The sequence below is a fragment of the Glycine max genome, chromosome 1 (genome assembly GCF_000004515.6).
Source record: "Glycine max cultivar Williams 82 chromosome 1, Glycine_max_v4.0, whole genome shotgun sequence".
Taxonomy (NCBI): Eukaryota; Viridiplantae; Streptophyta; class Magnoliopsida; order Fabales; family Fabaceae; genus Glycine; species Glycine max.
The window spans coordinates 25,689,826-25,706,808 of NC_016088.4; the positions used below are offsets into that span (position 1 = coordinate 25,689,826).

The 16,983-nt window shown below is 35.5% G+C and overlaps 2 protein-coding genes across 2 annotated transcripts; one reads left to right on the forward strand and one right to left on the reverse strand.

Moving 5' to 3' along the window:
* The first annotated feature begins 339 nt into the window (after positions 1-339).
* LOC106799639 (uncharacterized) lies at positions 340-2,142 on the forward strand. The gene has a single exon (XM_014778561.1). The coding sequence runs from the start codon at positions 340-342 to the stop codon at positions 2,140-2,142; it is 1,803 nt and encodes a 600-aa protein (XP_014634047.1).
* Positions 2,143-12,702: 10,560 nt separating this feature from the next.
* Positions 12,703-16,737, reverse strand: LOC121174619 (SH3 domain-containing protein 2-like). The gene is made up of 4 exons (XM_041014220.1): positions 16,678-16,737; positions 13,353-13,553; positions 13,177-13,239; positions 12,703-12,795 (listed from the first exon to the last, which is right to left on the reverse strand). The coding sequence occupies exons 1-4, from the start codon at positions 16,735-16,737 to the stop codon at positions 12,703-12,705; spliced, it is 417 nt and encodes a 138-aa protein (XP_040870154.1).
* Positions 16,738-16,983: the final 246 nt, after the last annotated feature.

Consider the following 16,983-nt stretch of genomic DNA (forward strand, 5'->3'; position numbering starts at 1 on the left):
ACCCACATGGAAACAAAGGGAATCATGCAGTTAGCATTGATCCGGGAATCATGGTGCAAAAGAAAGGAATGAGGAAACGTGTGACTAGCTCAAGGTTGAGGGACTACGTGCACACATGAGCCAGTATTTAAGGAATAATGAAAGCAGTTACTATTATGCAAGTTGTGAGAATTATCTCTGTTCTATTCCTCTCCCTTATATTTTTTTCTCTTTCTCTGTAATTTGCATCAGTGTACTTTTCCTTCTAGAATATATCTGGAAGTGATTTTTATTCAATCAATTCAAGTGCTACTTTCCCTTCCATAATTTTGTTCATTACATTGGTGCTTTCATCTCACCATGGCAGAGAATACCCGGATGAAAGAGCTCAGTTCCGACATCAAGCGCAACGCTGAATCAATCGAAAAGATGTATAACGATTTCCACGAGAAGATCGACCGATTGGAAATCGCGAACGCATCTCGCTTTGAAGCGATGCAGACGAACACAGAAAGCAAGTTTTCTCAGATCAACAACGCGCTTGATATGCTACTGAATCAGAGTCCCCATAAATCTTCCCATGGTGTCGGTAACTCAAGCAAACAACCATTTCAGGTGCGAAACATTAAATTGGAATTTCCCCGTTTTGATGGCAAAAATGTGTTAGAATGGATATTTCGTGCTGAGCAGTTTTTTGATTATTATGGTACGCCGGATCCGGATCGGTTAACCATCGCGTCGGTGCACTTAGACAAAGACGTAGTTCCTTGGTTCCAGATGATGCAGCGTTCTCACCCATTTCATTCTTGGGTGGAGTTCACACGCGCTTTAGAACTTGATTTTGGCCCATCAATTTATGAGTGTCCCAGAGCAACGTTATTCAAATTAAGTCAAACTGGAACTGTGGCTGATTATTATCTGCAATTTACTTCATTAGCTAACAAAGTTTACGGCTTGAGTAATGATGCATTGATTGATTGTTTCATTAGTGGTTTAATTCCTGAGATCAGACGGGATGTTATGATTCACACGCCAATTTCTATGGTCAAAGTTGTGTCCCTTGCTAAAGTATATGAAGAGAAGTATACCTCAACCAGTAAACCACATAAATCCACACCGTCAAATTCATACAACCACAGAGCACCCTTCAATTCAAATAAACCAGAAAATACCCAAAAAGCAAACCACACTCCTCTCCTTCAAACCCTGCCAACAAGACCTATGAACCCCAATCAAAGAAACCCAAACATCAAAAGAATTTCCCCAGCTGAAATGCAATTGAGAAGAGAAAAAGGTTTATGCTACTGGTGTGATGACCAATTTTCTCTAACCCACAAATGTCCAAACCGTCAAGTCATGATGCTGCAATTTGACGACAGTGAAAAACACATTGAACCTGAACCAGAAAAAGCCCAGCTAGATATGACCTGTAATGAACCTGACCCAACCACAAATGACCACCACTTATCTTTGAATGCAATGAAAGGGACCAATAGCATGGGTATTTTGCGATTCACGGGCCAGATTGGACAAATCAGTGTGCAAGTATTAATTGATGGAGGAAGTTCAGACAATTTCTTACAACCTAGAATTGCTGAATTTCTTAAATTACCAGTTGAACCAGGACCATGTTTCAAAGTGTTGGTGGGTAATGTCCAAACTATGACTGCTGAGGGAGTTGTTCCTAACTTGTCTATCACACTACAAGGCCATGAATTGATAGTACCAGTCTTCTTACTACCTGTGGCAGGAGCAGATATTATTTTGGGCTCATCTTGGCTGGCTACTCTAGGCCCACATGTTGCAGATTATGCAGCTTTGACATTAAAATTTCTCTACAAAGGCAAATTTGTGACATTACAAGGAGAGAGGGGAACATCGCCTAAACTGGCTCAGTTTAATCATTGTAGACGAATGCAAAACACTGATGCTATTGCTGAAACTTTTGCAGTTCAACTACTTCAATTTCACACAGAAGAGGATATTTTGAAAGAACTGCCACAAGATATAGCCCCTGAGATTGCCCTGTTGTTACACACATACAGTTCAGTGTTTCAAACTCCAACAGCTCTACCACCCCCTCGAAGTCAGAATCATGCTATCCCACTGATGGAAGGTACTAAGCCCGTAAAAGTCAAACCTTATAGATATCCACATAGTTAGAAGGAACAAATTGAGAAAATGGTGCATGAAATGCTTGATCAAGGTATTATACAACCTAGTACTAGTCCTTTTTCCTCTCCAATTTTACTTGTGAAAAAGAAAGATGGTAGTTGGAGGTTTTGCACTGATTATAGGGCCTTAAATGCCGTGACCATAAAGGATAGTTTTCCTATGCCAATTGTAGACGAACTATTAGATGAGCTATTTGGTGCAAAGTTTTTTTCAAAACTGGACTTAAGGTTAGGATATCATCAGATTCTGGTGCAACCAGAGGATAGGCATAAAACAGCTTTTAGAACACATCATGGCCACTATGAATGGTTAGTCATGCCTTTTGGATTAACAAATGCTCCTGCAACTTTTCAGAATTTGATGAATCAGATCTTTCATGATGCTTTGAGAAAATATGTGCTAGTTTTTTTTGATGATATACTCATATATAGCTCTACTTGGAATGAACACTTGACACACTTAGAAAATGTGTTAAGAGTCATTCAACAACATGTATTGTTTGTGAAGCTATCGAAGTGTTCATTTGGAGTATTGGAAATTGAATACTTGGGTCACATAGTTTCGGGCCAAGGAGTATCTATGGATAATAGCAAGGTTCAGGCAATCCTTCAATGGCCACCACCAAATAACGTGAAACAATTGAGAGGGTTTTTGGGTCTCACAGGCTACTATAGACGTTTTATCAAAGCATATGCCAGAATTGCTGCTCCTTTAACTGAATTACTTAAGAAAGATGGCTATTTATGGACTGATGAAACTGAAATAGCATTCCTAAGACTTAAGGAAGCTATGATGTCAGCACCTGTTCTTGGGTTACCTAATTTCCAACAGCCATTTATCTTAGAAACTGATGCATCAGGAGTTGGTATAGGTGCAGTGTTGCATCAAAATGGCCACCCGATTGCGTATTTTTCCAAGAAACTTGCACCACGCACACAAAAGAAGTCAGCTTATTTTAGAGAGATGTTGGCCATAGCTGAAGCAATTGCAAAGTTCAGACATTATCTACTGGGCCATAGATTTGTTATCAGAACTGATCAAAAGAGTTTGCGAAGTTTGATGGATCAAAGCTTGCAAACACCGGAACAACAAGAATGGTTGCATAAATTTTTGGGATATGATTTCACAATAGAGTATAAGCCGGGAAAAGACAATTTGGCAGCTGATGCACTCTCTAGAGTAATGACTTTGTCATGGTCCGAGCCCGAGAATTCAATTGTTCTAAAGTTGAAAGAAGCACTGCAGAAAGATCCCAAGTTACAAGTTATCATGCAACAATGTGTTGAGCAACCACTATTACACCCAAATTACTCAGTGAAGGGTGACTTGTTATACCGAAAAGACAAAATTGTGGTACCTATGGATGTTGATCTTAGACAGCACCTCTTACAAGAATTTCATAGTTCACCAATTGGGGGACATTCTGGGATAACAAGAACTATGGCACGGATGACAGAACAATTCTACTGGCCAGATATGAAGCAGGATGTGCAAAAATATGTTCAATCTTGTGCAATTTGTCAACAAGCAAAAACTTTGCATACTAAACCTGCTGGATTGCTACAACCATTACCTATACCATCCCAAGTATGGGAGGACATATCAATGGATTTTATAACAAGACTACCTAATTCTTATGGTTTCAATACTATAATGGTAGTAGTAGACCGTTTGTCAAAATATGGTCATTTCATAGCACTCAAGGGGGACTACACTAGCAAGTCTGTAGCTGAGTTATTCAAGTATGTGGAAATGTTTCTCAGGTGTTTCACTTTTAACAATCCAAAGGCTTGGTACAAGGCTTTGAGCTGGGCAGAATTTTGGTACAACACATCATTCCATACTAGTATTGGCATGACACCCTTTAAAGCATTATATGGGAGAGATCCACCTGCATTGATTCGATACACTCCAGAAGCATCAGATCCCGTCACTCTGCAGGAACAGCTGACCAACAGGGATAGAATTTTGCAGCAATTGAAACAACATTTGGAAAGAGCTCAAGTTTACATGAAAAATCAAGCTGACAAGAAGCGAATTGATGTGTCCTTAGAAGTGGGAGATCTGGTCTTAGTAAAGCTCCAACCTTATAGGCAACACTCTGTCACATTAAGAAGAAATCAGAAGCTGGGAATGAGATATTTTGGACCATTTCCTGTTACGGCCAAAATAGGTAAGGTTGCTTACAAGTTACAACTGCCAGATGAAGCCAAGATACATCCAGTTTTTCACATCTCTCAATTGAAGCCATTCAAAGGAGTGCCACATGATCAATACATGCCATTGCCCCTCACAACGACTGATACAAGTCCAATAATAGCACCAGTTGCCATTCTGCAAACCAGATCCGTCAAGCAAGGCTCCTCCTTTATACCACAGGTGCTTGTTCAATGGGAAAACACTACACCAGCTGAAGCTACTTGGGAGAATTTCAATGAGATGCTAGACAGTTTCCCTAATCTCAACCTTGAGGACAAGGTTGTCATAAATGGGGATGGTATTGCAATGAATGAAAATAGGGAGATCACGTTCTCTGCCAAGTCAGCTAAGGGGGACCCACATGGAAACAAAGGGAATCATGCAGTTAGCATTGATCCGGGAATCATGGTGCAAAAGAAAGGAATGAGGAAACGTGTGACTAGCTCAAGGTTGAGGGACTACGTGCACACATGAGCCAGTATTTAAGGAATAATGAAAGCAGTTACTATTATGCAAGTTGTGAGAATTATCTCTATTCTATTCCTCTCCCTTATATTTTTTTCTCTTTCTCTGTAATTTGCATCAGTGTACTTTTCCTTCTAGAATATATCTGGAAGTGATTTTTATTCAATCAATTCAAGTGCTACTTTCCCTTCCATAATTTTGTTCATTACATAGATCTCCTTGTAATCTTTTCATATATAATTTTCCATCTGAATAGTTTCATCTTATTTTATTTTAGTTTCTCTCTCAAGCTATAATTCGACCTGAGCTATTCATGATAATCAATCTATATGTTCAGACTGACATGGGATAATATTTGATGTGGAAAGGAGTTGGTACTATAGAAACACATTAATGAATTTTACATCAATGCAATGAAAAGTTTAAGTCATGTACTGATTATATACTAATTATAATTTTATACTCCACAGGTAAAAGGATATGGCTGTTGGCATGGGCACAAACTTGCCTTCACTTCTCTATTGGAATATTTTGGATCCTTCGGGCACCTACAGTGGTGGTATGACATCAAATTTAGAGTGCATATTATGATATATTGAGGCATCAATGTATGTGGAGAATATTTAAAACACTAAGACCATATTGCATTAAATGGATGCTTTACTGGCTTCCTTTTATTCTTTAGGCTTCTTCGTATAGGTAAATCTAGAAATGGACTTGATTGAACAAATTTATAAAGAATTTTTTTCCCAGTCCATTATTGTAGGAAAATCTATCTCCATGATTGAGTCATTATGAAAAGAGGCTTTTTACTTTTAAGTTATTGAAGCATTTATATTACTAGTCTAAGTCTTAGAAAGCTTATATATACATTCCTAATGTTTGTGGTTTTAGGCCGATGGCCGAGAAGTGCATTTGGGATTGATATATTTGTGCTTTCTAGGCTCAAGAATGCTAGGAAGCACTGCATTTCCGTGTCTCACTAGTGGGCCATCATCGCTTAGAACTGAGGAGTGCCTAGTTGTTGCATACATTATACTAGCTCTTCTCCTGGGTATTGTGGCTTATGACTATCAGGTGCAGTTATTATCAGTATCCAATTTGAAAGTGTTGGAAGTACAACTAGACTTGGGTGTTTATAAGTGTTTCATACTTTCATAGTTAATTACTAAAGATAATTTTAGTTGTGGGCACAAGATTCTTTTATCCTGTGCAATGTAAAGTTGTAAGTTTGATTGTGTATGGCAATGTAAATGTTTGGCTTAATAGTTTTTACATGTGTTGATCTGTTCAAAGCGCGAAGTTATGTGTTTTGTTGATTTCACTGCTGATGAGACTTCTGATTTATGCACTGCACAAAAAGTTGGTGAGCAGCTTGAGAGCTACCATAAGGCTTCATCACTTACTCCTGCTATCCAAGTAAGACTAATTTGAAGTATGCTCAGCTCGTTTAGTCATTTATTTTTTAACTGCTTTGGATTAAATTCTTTCTTCTTTTACATTTGAATTTACTTTGTACTTTAACACATTTTATTTCTGAAAGATAATTTGTTGTTCATATTTCTTGTTTAGTTCTAGTTGGGCACTTTGTGTTGCAAACTTGCAACCATGTCATTTGGTTTCACTGACACCTTTGACATTTGACCAAATTAAGAATTAGATGGATGCTGACTTTTTAAATTATTGTTTCAGTTATTTTCTAGGAAGATTTGTGGTAGATATGATTGTTTTAACAATTAGTTTCCTCCTGGGCTCTCGTTTGCCAAGTTATTAAGCATGTAAGGCAACCAAATGATGAGCTTTATTGGTGCATTATACTTTTTTTACTGGACAACTGTTTCCAGGTTACAGCTTGTCTAATATTTTGTAATTGCTCTGAATTCAATAATCTTCATTATGCCACTCCTTTGAATATTTTTCTTTTCATTTCTTCCTGGCTGGCTGTTTCATCTGCACTTGTGATGCTCAGTTTTCTGTTTAAGCAATTGTTGGCATGCCACATTTAAGGCATTATAGTTGGTGCATTGGTTTCCTGTGGCTGTTTTGGTAAAACAAAGATGTCATTACAACTAAAGTACAGATTTCCTGTGGCATGTCACATTTAAGGCATTATAGTTCTTTTCTTTTCTAATTTGTCATTAACCATTGTGGTATGGTATAGTCTTATAGTCACAATTATCCAGTTTCATACTCTTGATATATAAAATGACCTGTCAAATTTTTTTGCCAGTGTTGTATAAGTGTAGAACCATTTAATTGGAGAGTGTTGGTCACAACAGGGTTTAATTGGAGAAAAATCTAAATTCTAGCATTTTCCTTTTTAAATTTTAAAAAATATAATGAATTGGATGCTACTCTGTCATATGGATTCATGATACTCAGAAGTTTATAGAATGCTTTAATAGGAATTTTCTTTACTTTGAAATAAGCGCTATGGCACTTGGCTAAGGTTAACTGTGCATTGTATACTACTAATTTCTTATTTTCTGCTTCTTGTATCATAATGGAAAATGGGCTTAGGCTACTTAATGATATGTTCAGTCAATAATAAAGTTGCTAGTTGCCATGGTGATTGAATCAATGGGATTATATTTGTATATATATTTTAGTCAATTGGACGATTCATATGTTACTATTTTAATATTTGTATTCTACAATATAAATATTTTTTTATATAAAATTTGATTTATAATATATAAATTATATTATAATTAATTTTTAATTAAAAATTCTTCAAATATATAAATTATATTTTTAATTTATATTGAATAATCTATATTAAAATATAAATTTATTTTTAACTATTTAAAAATACTTTTATCTCTATTCCGAAATTGTCTAACGCAAATATACCATAAGAATTAAATGAATGAAAAGTACTTTGATGATTCTAGGAGAATATTGTCACCTTTAGTTGCTTACTGTTAACAATGTACATTTCTATTAATTGAAATTTATTAAAAAAAAATAGTATTTTAGCATATATATTTCATTAGACAAATGTATGATTTTATTCACTTAAAATTTATAAAAACAATTTTTTAACATATAGTTATAATAAATAAAGGTTAAAATGATCTTTCCAAAGGAGCTTCTAATAAACTTGTCATTTTGTTTCATCTTTTTTGTTAAAGGACTTGTTGAACTCTCTCCATGTACTTCCAAACAGAAAACAACATTTATATAGAGGATGTTAGCGGACTAATAAAGCCTGTAAGGTACCAATCCTGACATTTTAGAGGAAAATTAATTTTGACAATGTCTTACTTATACTTGTAGACTTGCTAGCAAAATTGTCTAGAAGAGAAAAAGAGGCAAATATCAAGCCTGATCTAGATATTGGTGCCTACATGAAGGTAAGGAAGATTAAGATGCAAAACAAAGCCTTTTCCTTTGTTTACTTTTTCTACCACTATGTTTCTTCCCTTGCCTAGCTTGTTGTTGGTTGGAAGCTCATTGGTTGTTTTCGACAAAAAGGAGAGAAGATTCCATGTAGGTGATGATAGCTATTGAGATCCCATATTGATTAGAGGCATGTCAAGTGTAGTCCTTATAAGGCTTGGGCAGTCATTTCCTTATAGGCTAGTTTTGCAATGTTTAAGTGCACACTCACTTAACTGTGTTAGTTCTGAGTTAGTGTAATATGTGTTAACGTCTTTAATTTTGGATGAAGCGTGCGACTGAAACAAGAGTTTTTCTAGAATAAGTTAATCTTTACTTTTCATTAATGTTTTATGATACATAATTATAGATAATTTTATTCTGATATTATTATTATTATTATTATTATTATTATTATTATTATTATTATTATTATTATTATTATTATTATTATTTCAGAATATATAAAATTGAAATAACATGTGACTAGAAATAGAAATCAAAGATTGATTGCAAGAAATGTATATGAAATTTTTATTTTATTTTTTAAAAAAAAAACACGATCTAAAACGGTTTTTTGGGAGACCGTCCTAGAATCCTCAATATATTTTATTTTTTTTTAAAAAAATACATTCGAAGACGGTTTTATCAAAAAATCATCTTAGAATTCTCAATATATATATATATATATATTAAAAAAAACACATTCTAAGACGGTTCAATGAAAAACCATCTTAGAATGTAAGTATTCTAAGACGATCTTTCGAAAAAATCTTCTTAGAATCCTCAAATATATTTTAATTTTTTTTAAAAAAATTACATTCTAAGACGGTTTTTCATAAAACCGTCTTAGAAAGTCTACATTCTAAGAAGGTTTTAATCTAAGAGTTGTCTTAGAAGAGTATCTTTTTCTAAGACGATTTTTTGTGAAACCATTGTAGAAAGTGAAGACTTCCTACGACATTGGCTATGACGACGGTTAACAACCGTTGTAAAAAGAACGTTTTAACTGACGTTGAGTAGTATTTTTCTAGTAGTGTCAACAGAAAACTGAACAATAACGACAGTAAGTGATTGAGTTTAGTAGTTCCTCATAAAATTATTGACTCTAGAGATTTAGTAATATGAAGAAGAAAAAATTGATATATAATAAAGCCTCTCAATACAAGTCACTGCCTACCTTCCAAATGTAGATAATATTTTAAAAAAATAGAAGGCATAGTTGCGTTGATTATAAAGATGGCGCTTAAAAGATTTTCACCATTCATCACTTCTCAATTAATTCTTCAACTCATGTGTGCAACGATTACCACCCCACAGAAAGGAAACTTCGGAAGCCATTGGTTAGCACCCATCCTCTTAGGCATCGTTTGCCACCAATTTCCAACTTTTAGAATAATAAGGAACTTAGCACATACGGATAAATCCACATTGGGTATTGTCAAGCATATGTATACCACTTCTCATGAACCTCATTCTTCAATTTCAATTAATGGCATGGGTATGCAATGCAAATGCCTTTCGCCCTCGACCCCATCAAAGTCACTACAAACCCCATATGCTTTGACTTGCACTCCAAGTATAAGATTGAGGGTGGCTCGTGCAAAATTTATTGTGGGTATTGCATGAAAGTAGTTGGGATTTTGTTTGGAGAAGGGTGAAGTATATGAGGAGTTGGAGAAGCCGCGGTTTCCAAGGAGGGGTTTTGGGTACGAAAAAAAATTAGGGATTTTGTGAAGCACAAAATTGCTAAAGATTTGTCATGGACAACATAAGTCCTTTGTATTGTTGTCCTTGACGCTTAAAATCACAAATCCTAAACTGATTAATCACAAATCACAATCTACAAATATGTATGGTCAACAACAAAATAAGTCTGGGACCAATTAGACATGCTATCCTCAAGGACTTAATTAACTGCATGAGACTTTTAATGAGACACTAGTACAAATTTAATTTTTCACGACACCTATTCTACGACGGTTCTCTGGGAACTGTCTAAGAAAGTGAGACAGTGACATTTTTGTAATTATTGTAATAAAAAATGAATTTTACGACGCACATTCTAAGACGATTATTGAAAACCACCTTAGAATGTTATATCTAATAAAATTTACGATGAGTTTTTTTACTAAAACCCATATAAAACCCATCGTAATTCTGAAAACAAAAAAGCCCTAATTATATATAACCTTCAGTGTCGTGCGTAACAATGCCTCCAAAACCCCCCACTTCTCTCTTCTCCTTCCACCACCTCTCTTTCCTCCAAAACCTGTAGTGTCCCACCTCTCTCTTCTCCTTCCACCACCTCTCATCTTCTCCTCAATTCCTTCTTCCACACTTCTTCTCATGCGATTGAGGTATTCCCATATGTCCAGTGATGAAGAGGTGATTGGGCGGCATAACTCTGCCGTGTAATCCGACGACGATGACGAGTTTGATGATGCTGATTCTGGGGTGGGGTCTGATGATTTTTATTTGCTATTATGATAAAATAAATTATAGATACTGATAATCCTATTTTGAAAGAAGAGTCGATACTAATACTGATAATCCTGTTTTGAAAGAAGAGCAAGATGCCCAAGTATTGTACTTTATAATTGCTATTAATTCATTCATTGCATCAGTGCAGTAATATATAGATGTTTAATAATTTAAATAAAGCGGACCAACCTAGACATGCCTTAATTGATTGACTGATTGATTATGGTAAAAGGAAAGGGAAAAAGGATGTGCTTTCTCTCTCTTTGAATTGCCATTGGAATTCAACTCTTCTCTTTCTTTGTCGAAGAACAAGTAGTTAGAGAAAGATGCAAGAGAATCACTACTAGAAAAAGTAGTTTCAACATCGCTAAGTTAACATCGGTTTTTGATAAAACCGATGTTAACAAAAACGCGGTGGCAAAATGATAAATAACGAGACTTTATTAACATTGGTTTTTTGAAAAACTGATGTTAACACAGTAGGTTAACATCGACTTTTCTAAAAACCGATGTTAACAAGAGCATGGTGGTAATAAATTTAGTTAATTGACATCGGTATTCAAAAAACCGATGTTAACTACTTGACATTAGCATCGGTTTTTTTAAAACTCGATGTTAACATTAATTTGTTAACATCGGTTTCATCAAAAACTGATGTTAAGTTTGTAACATTAACATCGGGTTTTTCAAGAAAATCGATGTTGTGTTATTCATAACTTAAAACACCAAATTCTTTTCCTCCCGCACACTTAGTTTCACAAACCCTTTCGCCCTCACCGCCGTCTCCCTCCTCCACGACATTGCATTTTGCGACTCGTCACCGCCGTCCTCGAGTTTGGTGTCTCCTCGTCCGCGAGTTTCAGGTACGTGGCTGCTTCCCTCATGTCTTGTGAGCATTCATTGAGGTACGTGGCTTCTTTTTTCAGATTGTGAGCATCTCGGACTTCTGAAATCTCTTCTGAGCATCCTCTTCATCACTTAGTCGAAGATACATTCTGTTGAGGTACGTGGTTGGGAATGTTGCTCAGTTAGGTTTCTCTGTGAGTAGTTTAGTCAAACTCTTTATCACTTCCTTCTTTTCGTGTGATTCAGAAGCACTTTGCAATTTCAGGATACTTAGGAGAGGCAATAGCAAATGTATGGTCATTTTGGAAGTATCATAAGCATTTTGATTTTAGAAGCTAAGTAGAATACATTTACAGTGTAAATGTTTTTTTTATGCTGGCAAGATTCATGATTATTATAATAATTATTTTAAAAGTCATATGAAATATAATTTCTAATTGACTAAGTGAAAAGTATTCCCAGTGACCATGTATCAAAATTACACACTTTGATACCATGTGGGAATAAACCAAATTTATCTTAAAACTCTTCTTAAATGCCTCCAAAGCTAGGACAAATTCCAAGTGATAATCTTATTAACAATACATGTAAAGACAACAAGAAGTCAAGAGTCAAGACAGATGCAAGCATGTAATAAAAGAACATCACTAGCTTTTAGAAGTAAAAGGATGGTGAAAACTTCAAGACTATTGTAACCTAGAAGGTTAAAGATTATACAACCTTTAGTTTGTTGTGCTAAATAGCTGTTGCACTTTGGGAATCCTAGAAGAGCCACCAAACAAGGACAACATCATCTACACAGCTCTTGTCCATCTTTGCATACACTATTCAAACTTTGCATGAGTGATTGAAGAGCAGAAGTCAATGCCCTTAAATAAAACATCCAACTCAATGTTGGTAATAACATCATAGGATAGTGTTATTTTTGCCCTTTCACACACACTCCTCAACCTCCTTTGGAATTGAATGCTTTTTGAAGTGTGATCAATTAATTTAAGGTACTTTTGTTGGGTTTTGAACTCACATGAATGCCTTTCCTGGTTGCATTAAAACCCCCTATTTGAGCCGAAGCAATAGAATAAGCTTTTCCTGAAGGGTTTAATGAGAGAACAAAGGGAAGAGGGGTGGTACATGGGGATTGGGTTCAGCAGCTATTGATCTTGAGTCACCCATTTATGGGTTGCTTTGTGACTCATTGTGGGTCTGGGTCAATTCAACTGATAGATTCAATTCAACTTCAGACTCACCATGGTAGGGAAATAAAACCTGCATGAGTAAAATGTACAATAGAAAGTAAATGTAAGCACTAAACATTCACTTATTTTTCAGTACAATATCTCTAACTTTAGCGCAAGAAATAGTGTAACCTCTCCTAAGAAGTAACCCATACTATCTGTTGAGCCATTATGTGCTTAAGAAGCACATACACCATTTACTTCTTCATATGATGGGGGTGGTGTCATGCTGCTATCCACACTAGGTGTAGGAGGGGCTTCAATTCGTTGTCGTTATGATATTATCTATTATTAAAATATACATATGCCATATAATCATTTGTTGATACCAAAAGAAAACAATGTAACAAATAGCATACTTTTCTATATGGAGAATATAATGAAAAAATGAAAAAGGGATACAATGGCTCACCTCTTCCTCAAGCTGATCAAGTATTTGGAGTACTCTTTGATGATAGGCACGCTTTGCTTCAACCTGCATAATAGAAACAACACGCTGGAATTAAGTGGGGATAATAATTTCTGATAACTCAGATCCAAGGTTTTAAAACAAAAGAATTGCAGAATCATATGGTTAAATAGTCATACCATAGCTATAAGATGATGGAGGGTTAACCTCTGTTGTTGTGCTTCTACAACAACCATTGCGGCAGCTACTTCTTTTCCCAATATGGCCATGTTTGTCTTCAGGTCTTGCAGCTTTGTTTCAACTGCTTCCAACTTCATAGAATTCTCAGAATTTCCTGGTGTTTCTCTTACTTTTGCCTGGCGTTTGGAAACTTCAATAGCCTGTGTATGTTTAAAAGACAGTGTAATTAAAAAGTACATAGGAAAAAAATTGTTGATGAAACAAATGTAGAAATACATATACCAGAAAAAATTGTAGAAATAACAGATAACAACAATCATAGCTGATACACAGATTATACCCTCTCAGGCCTAAGCTACCATCTCATTCCCAAAATTCCAGTCATACCTAGGGATTACTAGACAAAACACAAATAATTGGTCTTAGACCTTAAATTAAAAAAGCAGGCCCCAAATCTAGAATTACCAAATAGATCCAACAGCAACGAACATGAGTTTCAAGGGGCACTAGCATGCCATATCCCTAGGTTTACTTTTAACTAAAATGTTAAGAAATTTCATAGATAATGTATGTAAATAACCAGTGGAGTTTTGCAAAATAATGTCAAAGATATAGCTTTACTAATTGTATTAGGATATATATGTAAATAACCAGTGGTATTAGTAACCTTTTTTCAGTTGAGAAATAATTAAAACAAAACTCCACTTTCTGTTCTCAGATTCTCTCAATTTCATTTCTCTTACAAACTCTTTCAAATTGTAATTAGGAGGAAATAATAAGAGTGAAAATGAACTGATTAAGACCTTTTTCACAGATGCATCAATATTATTTTTCTGATCATAGCCAATAGTGAAGGTTACAAGGTAATTTGGCTTGGACGTAAAATCCTGCAAGTGTGAACTTAATTAAATGCTCTACACCTTTATTTCATTTTGATATTGGCATGTGAATCTTAATGGTTTACTTATCCAAAGCTATAGATATCTGTTAAAGTCAATGGGCTGTTAAAGGAAGAAGTTTACATGACTCAACCTCCAGGGTTTGAGTCCTTTGATAAATCCCTTGTATATAAACTGAATAAAGCAATTTATAGACTCAAACTTAAGCCACTTTATTCAAGTTTGGGTAATCTTAAAGCTCTTTTTGTTGGAAAATTATCTAGTAGCCTGGTTTTTGTATTTTATTAATTTAAGTTGAGAAAGTATTTGTTTTTTGTTAGCACCCCCTAGCTACTGGCTTCGAGGCAGCATAACCTCCTAAGAAAAGAAGAAGGCACAAAGAAGAAAGGTAATTTGTATATTTCTCATTGATTTTCCTTGCTTGTTATTTACATATATATAGGCTTCATCATAATAGAAAAGGATTCTAGAATGATTTGCAATAACAAAATCTGTTAGTGCTTGTCTCCCTAAAGCAGACAGCATCAAGCAAGGATATTCCCTCATAGTGTGTGGTGCCTTTGCTGATCAAGCTCACCATTCTTCCTTAGACATAGTCACTGAGGTAAGATGGTTTAACAATTCTTCTTTTGGGCTTTTCTTCCTCCTGTACCCCCTGGTTTGCAATTTTGACCCCTGGTCCTGCTGTTGTTGTTTCTGTCTCTAAGTTCCTAACATTTTCACTTCTGAGTTCTTTCACTTCTGAGTTTTCAGATATTGCTTATTGTTATTCTCAGAGGAAATTCAATGCTTACTAGTATTGGTTAGTATTCTCTTTCTGCCACAGAATCATATATTTATTATTATATACTTTTATTTCCTTTACTTTTTCTCCTTGGATCTGTCTAAGCATAGTTGAAACTGAAGCACCCATTCTTATGTGTTGTTAGTGTGGTCAAGCAATAATTATGAACATCAAGAAGGAAATAGCAAATCATCCATTAACTTGTTGAGTAGAAGACAACATGCATCAATGCTTTAGGAAAGGATATATCATAGGAATTAGATAAGAGAACCAGAAAAAGTAATGATATTAACCTTGGCTCACTTTGATAATGAGCTTTAGCATATAATTCTTGCCTTTTAAGTTTTGCTTCCCTAGCCGAAGGAATCCTAGAAACTAGTGGTGTGATCTCAATACAATAAATGATATTTACAGATAGCTAGTAAAAAATTCAAAAGGGTCTTAGCAAACTTAAACACAATACAAAGATTATACTCTTTGATTTATTACTTTATACAAAGATTATACAACTGAGAGCTTTTCTTTGATTTCATATCTAGTTTTGTGAAAGTTTTGCTCATCTGCTTGATTGATTGTTGGCCATGATAAAATCAAACACTGGATATGATCCTTGGCTATTTTCTCTCCTTAATCTAAAGCTTCTAAACTGTAGTCCCTTTAATTTAACAACTTTGTGGATGTGCTATAAGGATTCAAGAGGACTGCATGTCATCACTCCAAGTGTAGAAGATTTGTTACAAGCGCACTTGTATATGTTGAACAACAGTAATAAAGTTTTGCCATACATACTTCAGCATGAAGCTTTAGTAAAAAAAAAATAATCAAAAAATGTCAAAGAACTGGGTGTTGAAAGAGCATAAAAAAACTTTCTGTGATTGGTTTAAAGATACAATCTTTGCTGATGAAAGTGCCTCAGAAACATTAAGAAAGCTTGCAGATGGGCCTAAAAGAAATGTGATAACTTGGCAAGGATACGACATAAACAAGTATTCCTTTTACACAAAAGCACAAGACGACAAAAGTACAATTCAAAACAACGGGGTCACCCTAAGGACTGAATCTCAACACTTCGCAAGTGTGCTTGATGAAAATCCCTGTGTAGCTTCCATCTCTTACTTTGGGTTCATTGATGAAATTTGGGAGCTTAACTATGTCAAATTTACTGTTTATGTTTTCAAATGTAAATGGGACAGCAACACCAATGTGCGGACGAATGATGTAGGATTTACGTTGGTAGACCTAAAGAAACTAGGTTACCACAATGACCCTTTCATCATGGCAGAACAAGCTAAAAAAGTTTTTATGTGCAAGACCCTTGTGATGAAAGGTGGTGCGTGGTTCTACACGGCAAAACAATTGGTGTTAATGTAGAAGATGATGATTCATACATGGACACTTATGTTAGTCCTTTGTCCATACAAATCACTCCTAACGTCATCGGAGAAGAAGAAGCTGACGACGTTCATGCTAATCGTAATGATCATGATGAAGGAGAATTAATTAACATCGTCTAATGTAATTTTCTAGTTATGTATTTGATTTCGGTAAATTGATTTACATAACTCATACTGTGGTTTTTGATAATGTTAACTAAATCAAGTTTTTCTCTTTATAAGACCACGACTACTCCACCCGCCTCACCTCCTCCTCCTCCTCCCCCTTCTCCTTCTCCTCCTCCTGCAATAGCATCAGTGTCCCCATCCACCTAGAAGCGGACACACTAAGAGACACGACTACGATCCTTGGCCTCTAGACCACCTGGGGCAGAGAGACTAGTGGTCAACGTCGATCCTACAACCGACAAGGCCGACGATCCCCACAAGAAGAAATTAAGAACATATTTGGGGGTTGTCGCTCGTGATAAGGTCGACGTCACATACGAGACCTGGAAGGAAGTCCCTGCTGCTCAGAAGGATTTGATTTGGGAGGATATTCAGGTATTTTAGT

What these genes read in the sequence shown, in the direction of transcription:
- LOC106799639 (XM_014778561.1), top strand. Translation starts at nt 340, where the DNA reads ATGGCAGAGAATACCCGGATGAAAGAGCTCAGTTCCGACATCAAGCGC.
- LOC121174619 (XM_041014220.1), bottom strand. Translation starts at nt 16,737, where the DNA reads ATGGGGACACTGATGCTATTGCAGGAGGAGGAGAAGGAGAAGGGGGAG. An exon ending in AGGGGGAGGAGGAGGAGGAG is followed by an intron (nt 13,554 to 16,677) that starts GTGAGGCGGGTG and finishes AAACATACACAG; the next exon opens with GCTATTGAAGTTTCCAAACG. An exon ending in TTGATCAGCTTGAGGAAGAG is followed by an intron (nt 12,796 to 13,176) that starts GTGAGCCATTGT and finishes TTACTCATGCAG; the next exon opens with GTTTTATTTCCCTACCATGG.